This window comes from Peromyscus maniculatus, chromosome 12 (assembly GCF_049852395.1).
Source record: "Peromyscus maniculatus bairdii isolate BWxNUB_F1_BW_parent chromosome 12, HU_Pman_BW_mat_3.1, whole genome shotgun sequence".
Lineage (NCBI taxonomy): Eukaryota > Metazoa > Chordata > Mammalia > Rodentia > Cricetidae > Peromyscus > Peromyscus maniculatus.
The window spans coordinates 17,278,689-17,298,642 of NC_134863.1; the positions used below are offsets into that span (position 1 = coordinate 17,278,689).

At 41.2% G+C, this 19,954-nt stretch overlaps 1 protein-coding gene across 9 annotated transcripts in view; it reads left to right on the forward strand.

Annotated features, from left to right (window-relative positions):
- Nucleotides 1-19,954, forward strand: part of Tp63 (tumor protein p63) — a 199,589-nt gene that overhangs the window by 168,939 nt on the left and 10,696 nt on the right. For 4 of the 9 annotated variants that reach the window (XM_006985082.4, XM_076548653.1, XM_076548652.1 and 1 more), the window contains 6 exons: nucleotides 68-254; nucleotides 2,062-2,177; nucleotides 3,478-3,587; nucleotides 4,301-4,437; nucleotides 6,239-6,321; nucleotides 8,900-9,036. In XM_006985082.4, coding sequence (XP_006985144.1) covers nucleotides 68-254; nucleotides 2,062-2,177; nucleotides 3,478-3,587; nucleotides 4,301-4,437; nucleotides 6,239-6,321; nucleotides 8,900-9,036 — 770 coding nt within the window. Of the gene's footprint in view, nucleotides 1-67; nucleotides 255-2,061; nucleotides 2,178-3,477; nucleotides 3,588-4,300; nucleotides 4,438-6,238; nucleotides 6,322-8,899; nucleotides 9,037-14,750; nucleotides 16,127-19,954 lie in introns of those variants that run through there. The other 5 variants (XM_006985084.4, XM_006985085.4, XM_076548654.1 and 2 more) reach the window with 5 other exon arrangements.

The window sequence follows — 19,954 nt, forward strand, 5'->3', positions numbered from 1 at the left end:
TCTGGAGTAACATCTCACACTGGTTCTCTCTGCCTCCTGCCTGTGGGCCCCTCTTCTCTCTAAGCAGTATTCCACGGAACTGAAGAAGCTGTACTGCCAAATCGCAAAGACGTGCCCCATCCAGATCAAGGTGATGACCCCGCCCCCACAGGGTGCTGTCATTCGCGCCATGCCTGTCTACAAGAAAGCCGAGCATGTCACTGAGGTCGTGAAGCGGTGCCCGAACCATGAGCTGAGCCGCGAGTTCAATGAGGGTAAGAACAGTGGGGTTCTGGGCTTCTGGGGTCCTGCTGCTGTCCAACCCAGCTCCTTGATGCTAAAGATGCTGGTTCCGATTCCAGACTCAGAATACTGATACATACATTTGTGACTTTCCCAGTAACTGAACTACTTATTAATTTATTTTTTTCCAAATGAGAACACGTGGACAGAATAGCATGATGGTAGTTGTGGCTCTGGTGTCCTTTGACTTGGGTGCCTTTCCCAGAGTGATATTCAAGTTTAGAGAAGTCGAAGGCAGGGGAAACTAGAAGAAGGAGCATAAAAGAACTGATCTAATGAGCAAATGAAAAAGCAGAGGAAGAGAGAAGAATAAAAACTGAGAAGGAGAACAATGGGTAAGAGGAATAAATAAAAGATACAGAGCAAATGGATAGTGGGAAGAAAGACAGGTATTCAGGAAGGATCTTAGGGACCCCCTTTAAGTTCTGTGCCCATGTGTAATCTATACCCATCTTCTGAGCCCGAAATCCAACAGCAGTGTTATAGGAGAGGTGAGTGCTCCCAAGGGGTCACACAGCTCTGACATTGTAGTTCTGTGGAGGGGAAGGAAAGCAAAGACTACCAGAACCAGAAAGGAACCCTCAGGAGGTGCAGGAAGGGTTTCACAGAAAACACTGCGAGTGTAAATGTGAGGAGGTAGTTGGCATGAATAAATATAGGGCACAGAAGAGATTGTGTTTATGGAAGAAGAAAGAGGTCGGGTAAAGATTTAGAAGGAGAAAATACAGCCAAATATCCCTGACTGATTTTTATACAATAATTTCTAGTTTTGTCTACGTGGCTGCATTATCCATCTCTTTGTGTCTTGCTTTATGCTTAACAATATGCTATAAAAGATATCCTGCACATGCAGGTTTCATCCTCAGTTTGCCCAAATGTCTGTGTTCCATCAAAATGACACTATTTTAGAGCTCTCCATCATTTTAACATAATTTTGTTTTAATGAAAATAACCAGTGCTGCAGAGAATATGTTGATATTCTTAGCTTTTTTCTTTTATTGAATAGTTTTCACAGACTGGAACTTCATACCCCAAGGGTAAAGATGGTTTTATGGTCCCTAAGTCTCAGAACACTGTCTTTTGAAACGTTGCCAAACATCACAGTTTTATAACGTTAGTTGGGCTCTTTGTAAAACCTGCTCCCTTGTCTCCAACCTGGGCCTCTTTCAACACAGTAGAGCCAGAAAGTTTCTTATCTTTATAAGTAAAGCCAGGTCTAAAGATGGTTAGGAGAAAAAAAAATAAAGATCGACAGTGCTCACCACCTTCCAGTGTTCTTGTTTCCAGCAGTGGGGCTTGAACCCAGGGCCTTGCATATGGTAGGCATGTGTTCCTTCACTGAGTTATATCCTCAGCTCATTTCTTCTACTTCTCATTTAGTATTTTTTGCCTGTCAAAGTCTTAGGCTGTACTTTCTCGTTTGTTTTGTTTGTTTTCCATTTCCCAAGGAAACTAGGAACATTCTACGCGATTGGAGGAAGTCAGAGATGTGGCAGAGAGTCCTAGGAAAGCTCAGACAGTTAACCTTAAGTTGTGGAACATGGAACCATCCCCTAGACATCGATCATCATAAAGTTCATTGTGTTGGTGTGAAGTGCTAGGTGTCATCCATGTTAGACAGCTGGCCACAGGTCTGCCCCTTTCCTGAGTTTCCTTTATGTGTGTTTTGACACAGAGGTGTCCTTGGCCACCACCATCTTACTTTCCATGCTGCTCCATTTCATCGTCTTTATTATCAGGGTATGTAAACTAACTGTTTCGTCTTTTTCTGACTTACAGGACAGATTGCCCCTCCTAGTCATTTGATTCGAGTAGAAGGGAACAGCCACGCCCAGTACGTAGAAGATCCTATCACAGGAAGGCAGAGTGTGCTGGTCCCTTACGAGCCACCCCAGGTAAACAAGCAAACGAGGCGGGCAGACCTGCAGCTGGGCCAGCAGGCCAGAAGGAATCATACACATTTGGCAACATGCGGCATCTAATGTTTATCACTGTGTTCACCTTTGCTACCAAATACTTCCAGAACGTTCTTTTGATGTCTCTTGTTCCCATGTCACCCCTTTAAAAATCCTAAACATGTGGCTGGAGAGATGGCTCAGCCGTTAAGAGGACTTGCCGCTTTTCCAAAGGACCCTGGCTGGTTCCGTTTCTATCCCCTTCCCCATCAAACACATAGTTCCTCACATCTGCCTGCAACTCTGGTTCCAGAGGATCGAATGTCTTCTCTGGCTGGTGGGGGCACCAGACACACACGGTGCACATACATCATGCAGACAACATGCATAAAATAAAAAAATGAATCAATCTCTTTAAAATTGTGAGTGTGCACTGAATTTCCTCAGTAATGGGGCTCTGCCCATGCTGCTCACCTCACAGCTTGGAGGTTAGTTAGTTTTATCCGAAGCCCACTCTTAACTAGATGACAGGGAATTGATAGTGGGTGTAAACAAATGCTAGATGTATTTTATTTTATAGTAGATTGTAAATGGGTGAAGCTACAACACATGGTTTAGCTGAAGTTTCCCTGAACAGATGGTACATTTGCAAATGTGTTCTATGAAGCAGAATTGAGTGGTGGGAAGTACACAGTAGTCAGAAGACCACAGGACTAACAAAGCCAGTCTGCTGAGGTTGACTAGCAAGTTCTGAGCTCTTGGGCATGTAACGCCCATGCTACGTGACTCTGTGGGCTTGCCTTGCCTTATGCATAGTTGAACGATTTAGATGACTTAATTCTGAGGGTGTTTTAGCTCTAGGATATTCTTCATGAAGATGTACATTCAAACCTATGTAATATTGAGTTGACTTCGAAAGGAAAATACCCTTTGGAGCATTGCTGCTATTTTGGAGCATTTTTTAAAAAAAAAAAAAAAAAAAAAAAGCTCTCCTTTCCCAGAGATATCTGTGTAGTACAGACTGAAGTGAGTGATTTGAATCAGCTTGCAAAAGAGCAAGGTCCGTCTTGGCCATGTTGTTCCAATGTTGGGCACATGAGTGTGAAGGTCTCTTGGAAGCAAGACAAAGTGGGGCTCTCCAGTGGGTGGTACGATGCCCTTGCCTAGAAGGAAAGATGCCACGAGAAGCAGAGTTCTTTCCCAAGAGGGCCGAGCCCAGAGGCAAAAGCGTCAGCTCACACCCTCCTCGGCCCAGGCTGCATCACATGTGGACACCTATGTCTCTTTTTCTCCTGCTCAGGTTGGCACTGAATTCACAACAGTCCTGTACAATTTCATGTGCAACAGCAGCTGTGTCGGAGGAATGAACCGCCGTCCGATTTTAATCATTGTTACTTTGGAAACCAGAGAGTGAGTGGCATGTGCGGAGCGGCAGGCTCCTAAGCAGGCATAGGCGGACGATGAAGCAGAATCCTGTGTTCTTCCACACTCCTTTTGCGTGCACAGTGGAGAAGAACCCCAGATCTGGCACTTTGTGCTATAAACCCACTGTGAACCCCCAAAAGATCTGAGAAAGTGGAGGCAGAGGAGGGTGGGTCAGGAAGGGAGGAAAGGAGCCAAGGGGGGCATGCAAGTCGCTTCAGACCTGAATTCTTGACATTTGACCGGAATGGTTTCTGATAGACAGTATTTGTTTTCCTGTGACCCCCCAAGGCATTTACCAGTTTCCTTGAGAAGTCTGAGCTGCCTCAGGGGATTTTATCCAGGGACATCCCCAGGCTTAACTCAAGTTTCCTTCAAAATATGAAGCTAAATGCAGCTGTTCAGCTAATGGCTCCTCGAGCCATTCTTTGTGGAACAAATGGAATGTTCTTCATTCACGTGGCTTGTGGCGCGCACGCAGCTCTGTGTTCTGCCAGGTGTTTCTGGGGGCTTGCTTTGAGCAGGCATGCTGAAGGGTGGCGAGGGGACCAGCTGAAGCAGGCATGCTGAAGGGTGGCGAGGGGACCCGTATGACGGCCAGCATCAGGAGAAAGATAGTGGGAGAACTCCAGGGGGCTTGGTCACCTGCCACTTTAACCTGGTTTTTTTTTTTTTTTTTTTTTTTCTTCTCTGATTTCTAGTGGGCAAGTCCTGGGCCGACGGTGCTTTGAGGCCCGGATCTGTGCTTGCCCTGGAAGAGACAGGAAGGCCGACGAAGACAGCATCCGAAAGCAGCAGGTGTCGGACAGCGCAAAGAACGGTGATGGTACGAAGCGCCGTAAGTAGATGTAGTGGCCAGATGGGGCGGGGCCCAGGCTTCTCCAGATGTAGGGCTCTGCAGATAATGTTGGGAAGGCTGTGGGAGGAAAACGGTTGAGGTTTAGCGATGAGTGTGAGCTGAGGACTCAGAGAACGTAGCAGTGTGGCTAGTACAATTGGAGGACGTGTGCTGGACCCCAGGGCACACTGCTGCTTGCTTAAGCTACAGTCATTGGTAGGAGATCTTAGTATGGGATTACTCAGAATCTGATTTCCACGCCCATAGCATCAACGACACCTGGAAACTGGGCATATTCTCAGGCTCTGCACTTGCTGTTCCTGATGTCCCAGCAATCTGTGTTGTTGTTTTTTTTTATAAGCCCTCCACCTGGATCGAATGTGACCTAAAGCTGCAGGTGTCTATTTATCTCTCAGCTCTTAAGCATGGGGCTAAAGTGGTACCTGTTCCCCTCAGGGCTCTAAGGAACAGTGCCATTTGAGAATATATTTTCTTAGGGATGTGCAGATGAGGTCGCACCGAGCCTAGACTTCATGTGTTGACCAGAATGAGGCCTCAGCTACCTTATCATTTGTTATTAAACTTTAATTAATTCTATCTTTAAAAAAAAAGCTGGGATATGTAAGAAACCTGTAGAACAAATTTTTGAAAGCATAAATGCTCCCATTGGAAGGGGTTCATGTGACCTGTGGTGTACGCCTCCACTTCAGTCACCACCACAGAGTCCTGAAGGCCAGCCGACGTCTGCAAACTTGTTCTCCATGTGCTGCTGACTTAGAGAGAAATATTCTTCTAGAAAGCATGTGGCATAAACACAAGCCCAATGGCAGCTCAACAAGTTATTTGGGGTTTTTTTGAAGAAAAGATTCTACTCTGTGCCCCACCTACACCTGGAAATCTCAATGTATACCAGGCTGGCTCACATCAACTATCCCTCTTCAGTAGTCTGTGTTCTGGAATTCCAGGCATAAACGGCCATGCCTACTCTTCAACAGGTATTTTGAAGTATATCACAGTACCTTCTTTTATGAGAAGGGTTTACTCTTACTATCTATTAATATTCAGATGAATTAAAAGTTGAATTATTCCTTATAGGAGAATCTATCACCACTGACTTCCAAGTGTTGGATGTGATGTCTTTTCCTGCTAGATTCTGTCTCCCTGATAATTCCTCAAATAACTCAAATGTAATATATATAAATATATATCCCTATTCTAACTTCACTCTTGTGCCTGCAGCAAGCATAGAGCAGTAGTCCAGCCTATCTCAGGTGCTCTAATTACCAACAATTTGGTGGCTTCTAGGAAGAACAAAATATCTGAATTTTGGCGGAAAGATCATTTTCACACCCTGGATCCTAATTGATTAGAGATTCTAATTTTAAAACCTTAGTGATTTATCACTTGCTAATTCCCCCTGTTTTACTATGACCAACACAGTTCCTGTACCATGTACTTAACTCTTTAGGAGATAAATGATCTGAAACATAAAAATTTTAAAAAGCAAAAAAAAAATGAAACCCACTTTTCCTTTTTCTTAACAGCCTTTCAGAGACACATGTAGGCAGCACATATTCTGAATGCCCCCCAGTGTCCTGGGTTTGCCTTTTCTGTCTTTTATCCACCTTCTTACTTGATGTAAAAGCAACTAGCATCAACTAGATGGGTACTTCGGACAAACGTCCCTCATCTTCCAGGTTGCTAGGTGGTTTCTACTTTGTATGTATTCTTAAATATCATATTCAGTGCATCACCACTTCAGTAACTTCTCTGGATGAAACTTGTATATTTCTTCCTCCAGCTTTTCGTCAGAATACGCATGGCATCCAGATGACTTCCATCAAGAAACGAAGATCCCCAGATGATGAACTGCTATACTTACCAGTGAGTCACCCTTGACTTTTCATGGTTGCTTCATCTAAGCTTCCTTGAATGTGCATTTATTAGATGGTACTTACCCAGTTACTCCGGGCAATGGGAAAGAACTCTCACTCAGCTGGAGCTAGAACAGTGAAGTGACTTAGATGATGTAGCTTGTGAACAACAGCCACGGATTTCTCCTAGTGCTGGTTGGATGTCTGAGATCAACTTGCCCTTGGTCAGGTTCTGGGGAGCAAGGGCCCTCTTCTGAGATGCCTCCATCTTCTACATATTCTCTTTCACAGGACAGAAAGCTAGATAGCTCTCAGAGCAATCATTTACAGGGACACTAATCACATCTACCAAGTCTCTACCTTCGCAACCTAGATAGCGTGCCAAGGGCCCCCTCTCCTGATAGCAGCACTTTGGAATTTAGGAGTTAAACATAGGCAATGTAGAGAAGGAAAACACATTCAATCACAGTGGCAGAAGGAGGTATAAAATAAAGCAAAAGTATTTTTTCTTTATAAACTATGAAGCCATCCTTTCCCTTAGAATATATTCATTTTCTGAGCTCCTCTACTCACTCTCCCATTCTATCAAAGCTAATAATAGGACATTGTCAATCAAATAATTAAAGTTAATTCACATGTCATTATTTGTGAGTGATAAAGTTTTTTAACATAGCATTGCCATTCCTGAATTTTTGTCATGAATAGTTCACAAAGTTGCTAATGCAGCCATTAGCTGTTCATCTTTCGGGGTGCACTAGGGTCATTTGATACATGTCTATCATATGGAACCATCAGCTCACAACAATCAGCATATCCGTGTCTCTAAACATTTATCATTTCTATGTGCAGGGAACATTTGTATTCTATTAGGGGGTATTATAAACAAAGCCAAACAAGGCAGAAGCCATAGTTACATATGAAGAGCCAGAAGGCTTGACCCAATTCTTAAGTAAGACTCTCCATCACTTCTACAGGGTCACTAATGAGGTCACTTAGTTAGGTTGTGGTTAGCATTCATTGAGTCCTTACTACCTTACGTCTTTGCCATCAACAGTGGCTATTGCTGTTCTTCTTAAACTTTGTAAAATCCTGGTGACCAGTTCAACCCTGATGCCATCCAAGCTGACACAGGGGTCAGTGCCAGGAGCAACGACTGATCTTCTGCCCTGGGATGGGAGCTTAAGTCGCTCAACAGGTTCGGGTGTGCATGCCTCCTTCTGAGCCTTCCCAGCACTGGCTCTCGGGGAAATCTGACAGGCAGTCAGCTGAGGTTCCCAGTCTTGCTTCTAAAGCTACAGACAGAAAGTGAATGCTTTAACTCTAGGTAAAACATAACACCTGCTATATACTATACTAATTGTCCATGGAAATCCCGGTGTGTACTCACGAAGGAGCTACTGTGATGAATTGTATCTAAAAGCAATGAAAAGTTAAACAAAATCAAGTTTATGGGATGAAAAAAGCAAACAAACAATGGGATTAATTCATGTTAAGTGACCAATAGGCTGGATCCCAAGCAATTGGAAGGAAGTATGAATTTTTATCTTCAGAACATTTACCTTGCCCTGGGCCCATAGCACTGACAAGGTAATGGAGTACTTAGTAGAGCAAGGCTGGGGAGACACAAGTGAAGGAGCAAACATGGAGAAGAAGGGTCCTAAAGTCAGGGTGGGCTTCTTGGAGAAGAGAGATGAGAGCAGGCTAATAACACCGATGAGAAACTGGGCGCATCTGTCGCTTGTGCTCAGGCCATTGACTGGATGAGGCAGATAAGCGCCTGAGGTCCAGAATGCCTTGGACACTCACTCCCAGCACACCACACACCAGGTAGGCTGCTGGCTTTATTTTAGCCCATCCTTCTCTTTATTTTAAAGCCTTGAGGAAGCATGCTTTATTCCTCCTGAAAAATGTTGTCACTCCAAAGACGGCTTATTTTTCATGGTCATCATGTTTCATAAAATTGTAGCTGAAACTGGATCATTGGTCTTTGGGGAAATGGCTGGTAGTACTGGCTTCCTATGCATCTCTGGCTCCAGCATTTCAATAGATCAGTTGATAGCCTTCTTTTATACATGTTCCTGTTTAAAGGTGTCTCATTTAATATATGTTGTTGGCTCATCCACACTGAACTCACAGTCAACAGCATGGTAACTCGCACCTGGACAAGGTTTTTCAAACATAAGCATATTCTCCATATGGCCTCTTTGCAATTAAGAATAGTGAGCAGCATTTTGGTTTGGAGCCCATTTTAAATAACCAAGTTATCAACAGAAAACATAAAACTGCGAACTGTATGGCCATAAGTAGACTGGGAAAAGAATGCTAGCTCACAGCACAGAAGCTGATACAGAAGTGTAGCCACTCCTTGTTCACCTTCAGCTGTGAACACACACAGATGACTCAACTCTTCTGTCCCAGTGTGTGCCTCGAACTGCCTGAAAAGGGCCAGCTCTATTGATATTCATGTCACAAACACGTATCAGGGAGTAGGTGCATTTACCAATACATCATCTACAAATAATGAGAACTGGCTGACTTTTGCCTGCTCTGCGGCTCTTCATCTTCCCCATGTTCTGGTTTTTACATAGGTGAGAGGTCGTGAGACTTATGAAATGTTGCTGAAGATCAAGGAGTCCCTGGAGCTCATGCAGTACCTTCCTCAGCACACGATCGAAACTTACAGGCAGCAGCAGCAGCAGCAGCACCAGCACTTACTTCAGAAACAGTGAGTGTGTCGCTGTCCTTTCAGAAGGCATGAGCAAGTGTGACTGTTGGCTGTTTTCATGAGCAGTAGGCTAATGGCAGAAGCTGAGATCTGAGATTGTAATCCATAAGAGTTTAGATGAGCTGGTTTGGCCTACTTTTTCAGTTTTCACCTTCTATGTGTCTTGTAACCTTTCTTCTGGCCGGAGTTTCGCTTGTGTTCTATTATGAGCCCCAAACTCATACTAACACTTACTAATGCTCTATTCTAACCACGAAGTCCATGTCAAAATCCTTCACTTGTCACAGAGGATTGGCTTGTGGATCGCCTAGAATATGTACAATCCCTTTTGGGGGACTGCTGTAGATCAAGAATACCAAGGAGGTTTTCCTACAAGGAGATGGCTTGTTTGCCTGCTGGGTTAACAAGGATTCTGAGACCTAGCCCTGTTCCTTGAAGGATGTCCCAATGCACGACAGAGTCATAGAAAGTTTCTATGTTTTAGTATCTTAGCTCTAGACTGTCTTCCAGCAATACATTTTCAAATAAATGGGAAAGATTTTGCAACCTTATTAGCATATGCATACAATCTATTCATATGTTAAGTTTTTACTTTTCCACTTAGAGCTTTGATGGTGTTAATTGTTTTATGACTAACAAGAGAATAGCTCTTCTGAAAGGATGGTAGATTGGCCAATCAGAGCTCTGTTTATACTTACTTTTGGGTACTCAAGTACAATCACTTGTGAGTTTAATACACTGTGTATTAGTACAGGTGTTGCCAGAGAGTCTCAGTAGGTAAATGTCTATACTACATTTTCAATCTACGTGAGAATTTTCAAGCACTCATCCTTTTAGGACAAAAAGAAATGGTATCAAAAACTACCTTGACTGAGAAAAGAGTTTTGTTTTGTTTTTAGTTACAGTGGTAATTTACTCTATTTATATTATTAGAATAAATTACAATAGTCATAAGGCTTGACCAAAGATGATCTTTAAATTAGAAATGCAAGTGATTGCTAAGGAGCATAGACTACGTCTCTAATAATCATAGGCAACTTCTGAGTGGTGAGCAATAGAAGATTCAGAAAAGTGCATGCCCCCTTTTCAACTGAAGCTGTTGAGCATTTAAGACCCTTTTTGACTAGAAAAAAAACCTATCACATCTCACATCAAAGTTGTACAATTTGTAACTATCATTTGTTCTGAAGGCCAACCATAAAATTCAATCAAGTGATTTCTTAGAGATACAGAGCCCTATAAAGGAAAATCAGAACACACAGAATTATCACTGGCAACCATATGGATTCTTTTGTATATCTGACATCAATGTATGTCAAGATATTCAAGAATGGTACCAATTTAGTTTGTTTCAAAACATAAAAAAAAAGGGATCAAAGGAATACACAGCTGAAACATAGTAGACTGCAAAGGGATTAGGAAGAGTTTCTTCCTCAGAGAAGTTGGTAATAATTACTTCCAGTTCATTCTTAAAACTTTACCTCAGCCAACACAACACCAGTAGGTTTAGGATTCCACTACATATTAATATGTTGTGTTGAAGTAGTTCTAAGACATCAGTTCTGGACACTGACTTTCTAGTTAATGGAAAAAGAACTGTCTAGCACAGGGACTGGTGAGCATTTTCATTTTCTTCTAAAGCATGAGAGTTAGGTATCTTGGTGCAGATGCTGTCTTGTAACTGATCATGTCTATGTGATATGTGAAGAACAGCAATAGATACTGTAAATGAATGAAGGTGGCTGTCACATGGTATCTTATAACGGAGTCTGAAACTTGTGTTTCATACCATTTTCTCACGTCATGATTGCTACCTCCTCCATGTCTAACAGTGTAAAGACCATTGGAAGCTCATGAGCCACACTCTAGAGCTTTCCAACCACTCTTGATAAATAGGTTGCTCATCGTCTTGTGTTCATTGAAGTGGAATTTCTGTTTGATGTCAGAAGGCTAATGTGTGTATTCTAGAGAGTTAAAACAAGGGTATAAAGCATGCCGGGCGTTGGTGGCATACACCTTTAATCCCAGCACTTGGGAGGCAGAGCCAGGCAGATCTCTGTGAGTTTGAGGCCAGCCTGGTCTACAGAGCGAGATCTAGGACAGGCACCAAAACTACACAGAGAAACCCTGTCTTGGAAAAAAAAAGAGAGAGAATAAAACATCCTAAAGTTGGCATCAGACAGCAGCCTTCAAACATAGATCCCTTTTGTCCTGTGACAAATGAAGCATTTCCCCTTAGATATCAAATGCTCATATTGATATAATCCCTTTATTAAAGCACACTATAATATGTGACTTCAAAATAGAGTTGAGAAAGATAGGGCTTCTGCCTTCCTGTAGTTTGCACCAAGTGGTGAATTCCTAACCAAAATACCTTTGTAATATTGAGAAAGCTTTGCAGTTATCAGGGTTGTATAAATTAATGGGATAAGTTAAGGAAGGTTCCATAGATTAGATGAGAAAGAAAAGAACCTACTCTCTTTGTTTTCTAGGCTTTATGAATGAAGTGGTTTGATTCTGGTCAGGGGCTCATGCTATCTATGTTTGCCTTGTGTAGATGAAAATACCGACCTTGTATCTCTGTGTGAGGATTTTTCCAAGGTAGCTGATGGATTGACTTGCATTGCTCCCAAGGGAATTTTTATTATCTATTTTTGATAGAGCAATCTATTTCATCTGAGAAGAAAATGCATGCTAAAGCTGTGCTGGCAAAAAATGGTCTAAAAGGTTTTCAGGACTTATTTTCCACTCTCTTCCAGGAGTAGCTAAAGATGAATAGTAAGGAATTAGGTGGATAGATCCCAGGGTGTTCATTTGAAACAGTCATGTGCATGGTTTGGAGTTGGTGTCTCACAGCTGTGATAGCTTGTGCATGAAGAGCTAACAGACTGCAAAATGAGATCTTTGCAAAATACAGAAGTTTGGTCCAATTACATGTTTATACCATTACATATCCATGTCTCCCTGATGATTGACACAAATCCATGTAAGTTCTCTGGTTGCCACAGTCTTCAGCTGAGATTGTTTTTCTCAGCTCTTTTATTTTCATGCAAATCTCCAAGAACAGAAGACAGGAATAAGTAGACAAAGAAAAACTGGAAATCTAATTTCCTGACAATCATTTGAAAAGAATAAATCAACTTAGAAAGTGCCTATAATAGCCTGTGATTTCCTTTCTAAATCATAGTAGCAATTTTATGTTGGTAAGGAATCAATTTTTGGGGGGAGAGGAGAATAGAACAAAAATCGGTGGGAATGTGATATACTTCCTACAAGGTGGCAGTAAAATATTTTCAATATAATTGCTTCCTTAGTCTCCCATTCTGTGTTCTCTCTCTGCTTGCTTTTCACTTGTGCATGGGTTTATTATGTATTTCTTTTTTAACCCTTCATCATTACCTTCATGATCATAGGCTCTATGGAAGATAGATTTTGAACCAAGTTGCTATGATTCAAGTTGTTACAGACATATGTGGACTTTTCACTGTTTAAGAAGAAATTCTATTTCCATTAGCATGCCCACAGTGGTGCAAATATAGACAGTTATGTTTACTAAAGCTCAAATCTAATGGGAGGACAGATTGGACCCAATATTTTTGCTGAATTTCACTCCCTTGCTAGTCCATGGGCACTGATTCTTAATGCTAGGCTCAAGTTATTTGACGTCTGTGTGAGCAAGCCTTAACTTTTAGAATAAAGGCCCATGTGATTTGTTTTCTTTTTGTTCGTTTGTTTGTTTGTTTTTCCCTGTGATTCAACCTCCTTGCCTCTGCTGTTCTCAGGCCAGTAAGACTTCTTACACCTTTGCCTACCTGTCGGTTCCCTCTGGAAAACTGCATTTTGTTTTCCATGTAGTAGAGTCCATTAATTTATAATACACCCTGTACCACTCTAAGATGCTTTTTTATAATATCTTAATCATGGCTCCATAGTAAACAGAAGCCAGAGGATGCTGCTTCTGAGCAAGATCTTCAAGACTGGGTCCAGTCCTTCCTACCAAGGCCAGGAAGACCAAGCAAGCCCACAAAACAGCTTAGGCTAGAACCCCTTTAGAATCACAGCCAGTCTCAGTCAATTCCATCATTAAGGAGGCAGCAGCAAGAATATTGTAGCATCCAGAGCACTGTATGCCCATGATGCCGTGGTTACTAGCCTCTTGGTCTTTAGTCTTGTTCTTTTAGTTTAAAGCTATCTTTTTTTTTTTTAAAAAATCAAGAATGCCCCTCTCCCAGCTTCATGCATGTAAGAAGCAGACAGTGTCTTCAAGATTACTAATGAATTTAGGAGAGAGTAAAGGACACAGGTATCCAAACTGTTACCAATCATTAAAACCACACTTTGAAGTTAGGTTATAAGGCCTAATATTTTCAGAATATTTACTGGAAATTGCTAGCTCTATAGACTTGAAAATAACAGCAACAATAGTAATTTCATGTTGTTCAACCTGACAACCATAATAAAAATCTGAATTTTTATAGTTGATGCAGGGCTGCTTTTGAACTTCGTGGCTAAATGATGACATTTTTTCAAGACAGGTTTATTAGCTCTAAATTACTAATGGAGAAAAATCTCAAAGGTTGATTAAATTCAGTGAAATCCCTTCTCCAAATGTGTGTATTTCCATGTAGAACTGGCCATGCTTCTAGGTCTGGAAGTTTGAACCCATGGGGTGTATATAATCTTGCCTTCTCTGGAATAAGATCAGTACATGCTGACTGTACTAGGCTTTTCTACCAGAGACTCCAGACTTCAGCTTCCAAACACAGAAGACTCAACGCTGAAGCTCTTAGTAATGAGTTGCTTTCCCCATGATGTGTGTTCTGGAATATTTTGTCATGAAGATACCAAATCTCACTGGTATACTACATTGTGAATTGAGGTGGGGGGGGCGATCGCTTTGTTCCTTTGAAAGCACTGAACAAATAGGATTCGAAAACCCAGTCTGGGAAACAGTTCCCAACAGTTCACCAGGTTGCACAACCTTTAACCAAATAAAAGGGCTTATTCTTGGCATCCTATGGCATAATTGATTTCTTAATTATGCAAAAGTTGCTTTCATGAGTTTGATATATGCATTTATAGGCCAAGTTTGTGACTGAGAGGATTAAGGTATTTACCCACCTCAATCTGAGCACATACAAAATGCTCATTAATAGTTCTTTCCAGATGCACAATGACGCAGCCCCCACACTGATAAGATCATGTTTCTTCAGACTTCAGAGTTTGGCTAGACAGAACAGTAATGAGGTATAATAATTGGGTATGTGACATTTTTACAGAGGATCAAAGTTTATTCTTGTTTCTGTATTCTCTTTGTCAATTAATTGAGTCCAGTAGACCCATGCCAAGCAGTATACTAAACACTGGACTTGCCTGTCACCATAATCCTCAAATGAGTCACTTATGTTAAGAAACGGGCATGACTGGGCCCCAACTAGGTCTTAGAGAGGACCTGGGAAAATGTATTTTAAAAAAGAAGATTCTGATGTATACTGCTGATTAGCTGCCCCTGCCTTGCCTTGTTTTTTCCTTTGCATAACTCTTGAGAGGTAGAATGTTCTGGATGGCTTTCAAGGAAGTGAGAGAAATGGCTTTTGACATGGTCTGTTTCACCTGCTATGATCATGAAGGTAGAAGGGTGTATCTCTGTGCTCATTTGATGTGGATCCATGAGTCCTAAGCCTTCCTTCTCTTTCTCTGGTTCCTCTCTGCAGTCTCCTTTCAGCCTGCTTCAGGAATGAGCTTGTGGAGCCCCGGAGAGACGCTCCGACACAGTCTGACGTCTTCTTTAGACATTCCAACCCCCCACACCGCTCAGTGTACCCGTAGATCCCAGTCTGTGTTGGAGCATGTGTGTTTGTTTCTGTGTGCGCGTGTGTACATGTATCCAGCCCTCCCAAAAAGGACTTGAAGACACTTTGACTCAGAGACCCAGCTGCTCAAAGGCACACAGCCACTAGTGAGAGAATGTTTGAAGGGACTCAAAATTTTACAAAAGGAAAGATGCTTACTGCAGATTTTCTATCTTTAGATCCTGCCTGGGTTGGGCAGCAACTCCAAATGTGCTTGTCTGTGAGCTTTCTATTGTTTTCCCAGGAGGGAGGGGATCAGTTGGGTAGAGGCATTACAATGTTTATTGAAATCCTTTTCTGTTACCTTCTGTTGTGTTTCTAAAACTCATAATAAAGCTTTTGAGCAGGTCTCAAACTTAAGATGTATTTTTAAGAAAACCAGAAAAGAAATCTGTTATTGTTTGCGCCTAAGGAAATTGTGTCGATTGAGAGTCTCGGGCCCTTTGAATGCTGGACATGGAGTAATACTGCAAATAGTAACAGACTAAGGTGTTAAGTGTACCGGGGTTGGGATTCTTGTTGAGAGGTTGCATTCTTTGTGTATTCTCTTTCTATGTAAGGAGAAAGTTCGCTAAGGCTTTGCCATGTCTGATCTCTGCCATCATATATTAGCATCTGCTAGGATAGTCTTCTGTACACAGAGACACACTCCTCAAAACGGTTGTTTAGATGCCATGGCAGGTAAGCTACTTTTATGGTGTTAATAGATGAAACTGTCCCCAGAATATTGCCCAGGTACTTGCTTACCGTTGTTCAATGCCCATAGAGTTCAAAGTCTTCTCACCAAATCTACAATAATTTGTTTAATTAGACCTGCTAGCCCTCAGCTCTATCATAGAACCAGCCAGCTTTCACACTTCTGTTCGTGTGCATTTATCTGGGAAACTTACCCTCTCTGACTGAATGATATCTAAACATACAGATATTAAAATCAGTAGCTCTAGCCTAGATATTTCAGGGAGCTAATGAAGTTCTCTTTCCTTTTAAAGTATTTTCCCAACTCCAAAGGACTGGCAGAATCCCTGTTTCTTTCCTCAATATCCCTGCCCCCCCCTCCCACCCTGACCAGGTCACCAGCGCTTTATTCTATGTCACCATGACAACAATTTCTTGTGATAGAGGCTGTTGCTTTGTGGATGTGTGGTTTTAATTTTCAATAAACTTTTGCACCTTGGTTTATCTTGTAGTTATTGTTTCTGTCTCTCTCACTCCCCCCAGTACAGTATATTCTCCTATTTTTTTTTTTTTTTTTTGGTTTTTTCGAGACAGGGTTTCTCTGTGTAGCTTTGCACCTTTCCTGGAGCTCACTTGGTAGCCCAGGCTGGCCTCGAACTCACAGAGATCCGCCTGCCTCTGCCTCCCGAGTGCTGGGATTAAAGGTGTGCGCCACCAACGCCCGGCATATTCTCCTATCTTAAGTGCTGTAAATGCTATATGTGGATCTAAGTAGTTAGAGTGACAGGACGGTGGTCCTGTCTCTATTTTTTTTGTGTGTTATTTTATTTAAGATCTATCCAAGCATCATTCTGAGAAATTAGTTACAATACCTAATGTCAGTGGTTCTCAACTTTCCTAAAACTACAGCCCCCTCATACAAATTTCTCACGTTGTGGTGACCCCCAACCATAAAATTTTTCTTTGCTACATCATAACTATAATTTTGCTACTGTTGTGAATTATAATGTAAATAGCTGATATTTAGGATATCTGATACGTCACCCCCAAAAGTGTCACAACCCACAGGTGAAGAAACACTGGCCTAAATGAGCATATTTTAGCCCTGTGAGTACTTACATCCTAGAGTGCCAGAAGACATCTGAGCAAGTTTTGAGCTTTATTTAAAATCACCAAATTCACTAATTAAATTTAAACTATGTCCAAACGTATTAGATAATTAAGTTTAGATGCCATAGGCTTTATCAAATATTTGGCCAGGAATCTAGAGTGGTGCCAACATCCTAAATTTGGGGGGTTAAATTTCTGTGTATTTGGGGCTTCATGTTATTGTAGTTACTATTTCAAAGGAAGTTTTTATAAATGTACCAAAGCAAGTGGCAGAAAAAAACATAAGACAAAAACATCTTAACAAGAGATTAAAGCATATTAGTAAGTTCTGATGTCCTTGTCATATTTCAGTTCCTAACTTTGAATCATGAAAACTTAAAGAATTGGAGAATGTGCTTAGATTTTGGGCATTTCTTTCAGCAATATTTTTCTCTTTTAGCCTATTTTTATGTACATTTTGATGTATTTTCAGTAACATTTATACTCATGTGTATTTTGAAAATGATGGAATATATTTCTGTATTATCATTGGCCTTCTAAAGAACTCTTGCTGCCCTTGGTCTTTGGAGGTGAGACCAAAGATTACCCAGAGTGCGGGCCCCAGAGAGAGGCGCTCTTGGGAAATACTTAGGACAGCTATAATCATCTTTCTACTTCTTCCTGTTTTCCAACCTTCCTCATCTTCAGAGTACCTTCCCCTGCACTATTCTTCTCCCCTTTCTATAATCAGCATTCTAGAAATGGCTTGGCCAAGTACATTTTGTTGATGTGTCTCCACATTTGCGTTGAAAGGTTTAGTTGTATAATAAAGGAATTTAAATCAAGAGAAAGGAGCAAGGGAGGGTTCAGAAGGCCGTGGATATAGCTTGGAACTTATCATGAAGTTTGTCTTTCACACATAGTCATGAGAGGCAGAAACGGAACATCTGGTTTTTAATCCCAGATCATTTAAAACAGTGTTTCTCAACCTTCCCAATGCTGTGACCTTTTAACACAGTTCCTCATGTTGTGGTGGCCTCCCAGCCATAAAATTATTTTCATTGCTACTTCATAACTGTCATTTTGCTACTGCTATGAACTGTAATGTAGAAATATGATATGCAGGATATCTGATGAGAAATGTGTCTCTCAAGGGAGTTGTGACCCACACATTGAGAACCACTGACTTAAAGGCACATCTAGCCCTGGAATTCTAAATTTTATTCTTAGCAAGGCACATGGAAGTTTATAGTTTTAGAGTTAAAGACAAAGAACTGGGATCTGTGGACGAAGGAGCTCCGTGGTAGAGAATTTGATAACATGTTTAAGGACCTAGGTTCAGTTGTCACCACTGAAAAGAAATGAAAGAAAAAACAAAAAAACTGTGACTTGGATTTAGACTACAGCTACAGGAGATTTAGCTGTCTGTATCTCTATAAATACTCAGTTCCCAGAAAACTCTTAAATCTCCATAGAAATGGCCTCAGAGAAACCACACTATGTTTTCCTGCCAAGAGCTATCGTCAGCACATTTGGGTTGCTTGACCTTTGGTCAAGGTAGATGACAAGGACAGGGACAAGTAAGAAAAGTCCATCAATGCAGCATAGCTTCTGTTTTCTTTTCAATTGTCCCCCAATGTATGGGGGATTGTTTACTGAAGGACCATGGTATTGCACTTGTAATGGCCAAGCAGTTGGCTGTTTTTTAGGACCTTTGTATTGGCTCTGACTTAATCCAGGATCACACTTTTTCCAAGTGTGTGATGGCTGTTGATTTCGGACATTGTGGAGTGAGTATTGATCACTGTGGTGTGACCTTCGTCTGTGTGTCTATAAAACTCACTTTCATGTTCTAGTGGATACATTCAAGATTTATGATCTATTTGAGGTTATCCAAAATCATTTTCCAAATTTACTCAATTAAGAATCTTATGTCAGTTCTGGCCACTTCTTCCTATAAATTCATAAGTTGGTACCTTACAACCCCTTGACAAAATACAAGGATATAAACTGACCATTTTGGGCTATAAGAAAGAAGAAAGGATGAAGATCTTGGGTATCTGTAAGACACTGGACAATGTCCAGAACTCTCACATTAACTCATTCAGATGTCATAGGCACTCACTTTTACTTTCAGAGAAAGCCTAAGGATTGCCCTAGGAAAATGAGGCTCAGGAGAGACTCAGATCAAATCTAGTCACTTCATATATCCATCTCATATCTAGAAGGAAACAAACATTTTGGTTGGCTCCAAAATTCAGATTCCTTCTCTGTTCATCTGCTGTTTTCAGTGTATCTTCCTAAAATTAAGTTGATTATAGTGAAATATAATCAATTAGCTAATAAGGTAGTAAAAAAGTAATGACCATACATTTTAACAGGATATAGAAAATAGCAATAAATTGTTACTGAATATCCAGGGACAAATGTAAAGTTTGTCAATGTACTTTTATCTTCCTGTTTGTGGTTATTAATGGTTAAAACTATTTTTATTGTTAGTTTTGGCTATGTATTCGCCTACTTGGGGAGATGGAGAAGAATATAGAGTCTTTTCAAGTTAACTGTCCCATCTGTATCTGGAACCTGGGTGACTAACTCTTAGCTACATTATGGCTGCCCAAAACCAGTGGAGACTTTCTGAATATGCCGACTACCCATCAGGTTCCTGGAACACAGCGGCTGTGTGGACTCAGAATTGCTTGGTAGCTGGTAGATTCCCTTTACGCACTCATTGCTCCTTGCCTACTTGGGCCTTTTACATTTATCTTAGTATTTCAACAATTTCTTGATCCTGCAAACTTGTTACCCACCATCATTTTATTTCTGGGGGCATGTTCCCAGAAAAGAAAAAGTATTCAAGGGCTAAGTACCAGGAGACTCATTTCTATCCTCAACCCATTCATCTAGCAGTGGGAACTGGGCATTTGGACATTTTGTTTTCTTAGAGTTTCATATTCACTCATTCTCCAAACATTAATAATAATTATCTGTTCACCATGTGCTTCCATACTATGGCATGACATGCTCCATAGATGTGGCAATCATTCAAACATGGGTGGAAGTCAACCAGGTAACCTGAGGTATTTCATAACTGGGGGAGGAGGAGAAATTTATTACATGATGCCTGTTCATGCCACTTGAAAATGGCTAAAGAAAACAAAAATTAAAGTAACGGTCCAATCTTCATAGTTTACATAAATAACTGTAGAGTATATTGTTTGCTTTACCCTGGCTGGTGCTCTGCACTAATATAGAAAACAGGCTTCCTGCTTCTAGTAACTATGAGGAATTCAGTACATCTT